This window comes from Penaeus monodon, chromosome 34, assembly GCF_015228065.2.
Source record: "Penaeus monodon isolate SGIC_2016 chromosome 34, NSTDA_Pmon_1, whole genome shotgun sequence".
In the NCBI taxonomy this organism is placed as follows: domain Eukaryota; kingdom Metazoa; phylum Arthropoda; class Malacostraca; order Decapoda; family Penaeidae; genus Penaeus; species Penaeus monodon.
In genome coordinates, this window is record NC_051419.1 from 26,238,716 (window position 1) to 26,239,235 (window position 520).

Here is a 520-nt window from a genome sequence, read left to right on the forward strand (position 1 = left end):
CCCAAAAAAAAACAAAAATCAGATTTCATTTCTAGGCAGGCGAGACACAGAAGCCTTGGTGGAGCGGCGGCGGGAGGCAGGCGGGGACACGGGCGTAAAAGTGAGCATATTTTGCAGGAATTCGAGGTCCCTAAGCCATAAACGGCTTGACCAGTGTGCCAGTGCTGGTGGGCGAACCTTGGCCGCTTTTGATCTGCCTCCGGAAAATACACTCGCACGAAATCACGACGGCCGCCAGCACGAAGCCTGTGTGGGAAAGGAGGTGGGAAGCAATGGAGGGAATAGGGAGGGGAGGGGGAAAAAGGAGGGGAGGTATAGGGGAGAAGGAAGGAGAGGGGGAAATGAGGGAAGATATGGTGGAGAAGGAAGGAGGGAGGAAGAAATGGAGGAGAAGGAAGAAGGGGGAAAGAAATGGGGGAGAAGGAAGAGGGTGGGAAGGAATGGAGGGAAATAGTGGACAAGCAGGAAGGAAATGGGGGAGAATATAAGAGGTGGGAAGAAATGGAGAGAAATAAGGGGC

General features: G+C 53.5%; 1 protein-coding gene across 1 annotated transcript in view; it reads right to left on the minus strand.

Annotated features, from left to right (window-relative positions):
• Positions 1-6: 6 nt before the first annotated feature.
• Positions 7-520, minus strand: part of LOC119594865 (ionotropic receptor 93a-like) — a 36,843-nt gene continuing 36,329 nt past the window's right edge. Inside the window, 1 exon segment of the mRNA XM_037943945.1 lies at positions 7-246. Coding sequence (XP_037799873.1) covers positions 131-246 — 116 coding nt within the window. The 3' untranslated portion in view covers positions 7-130.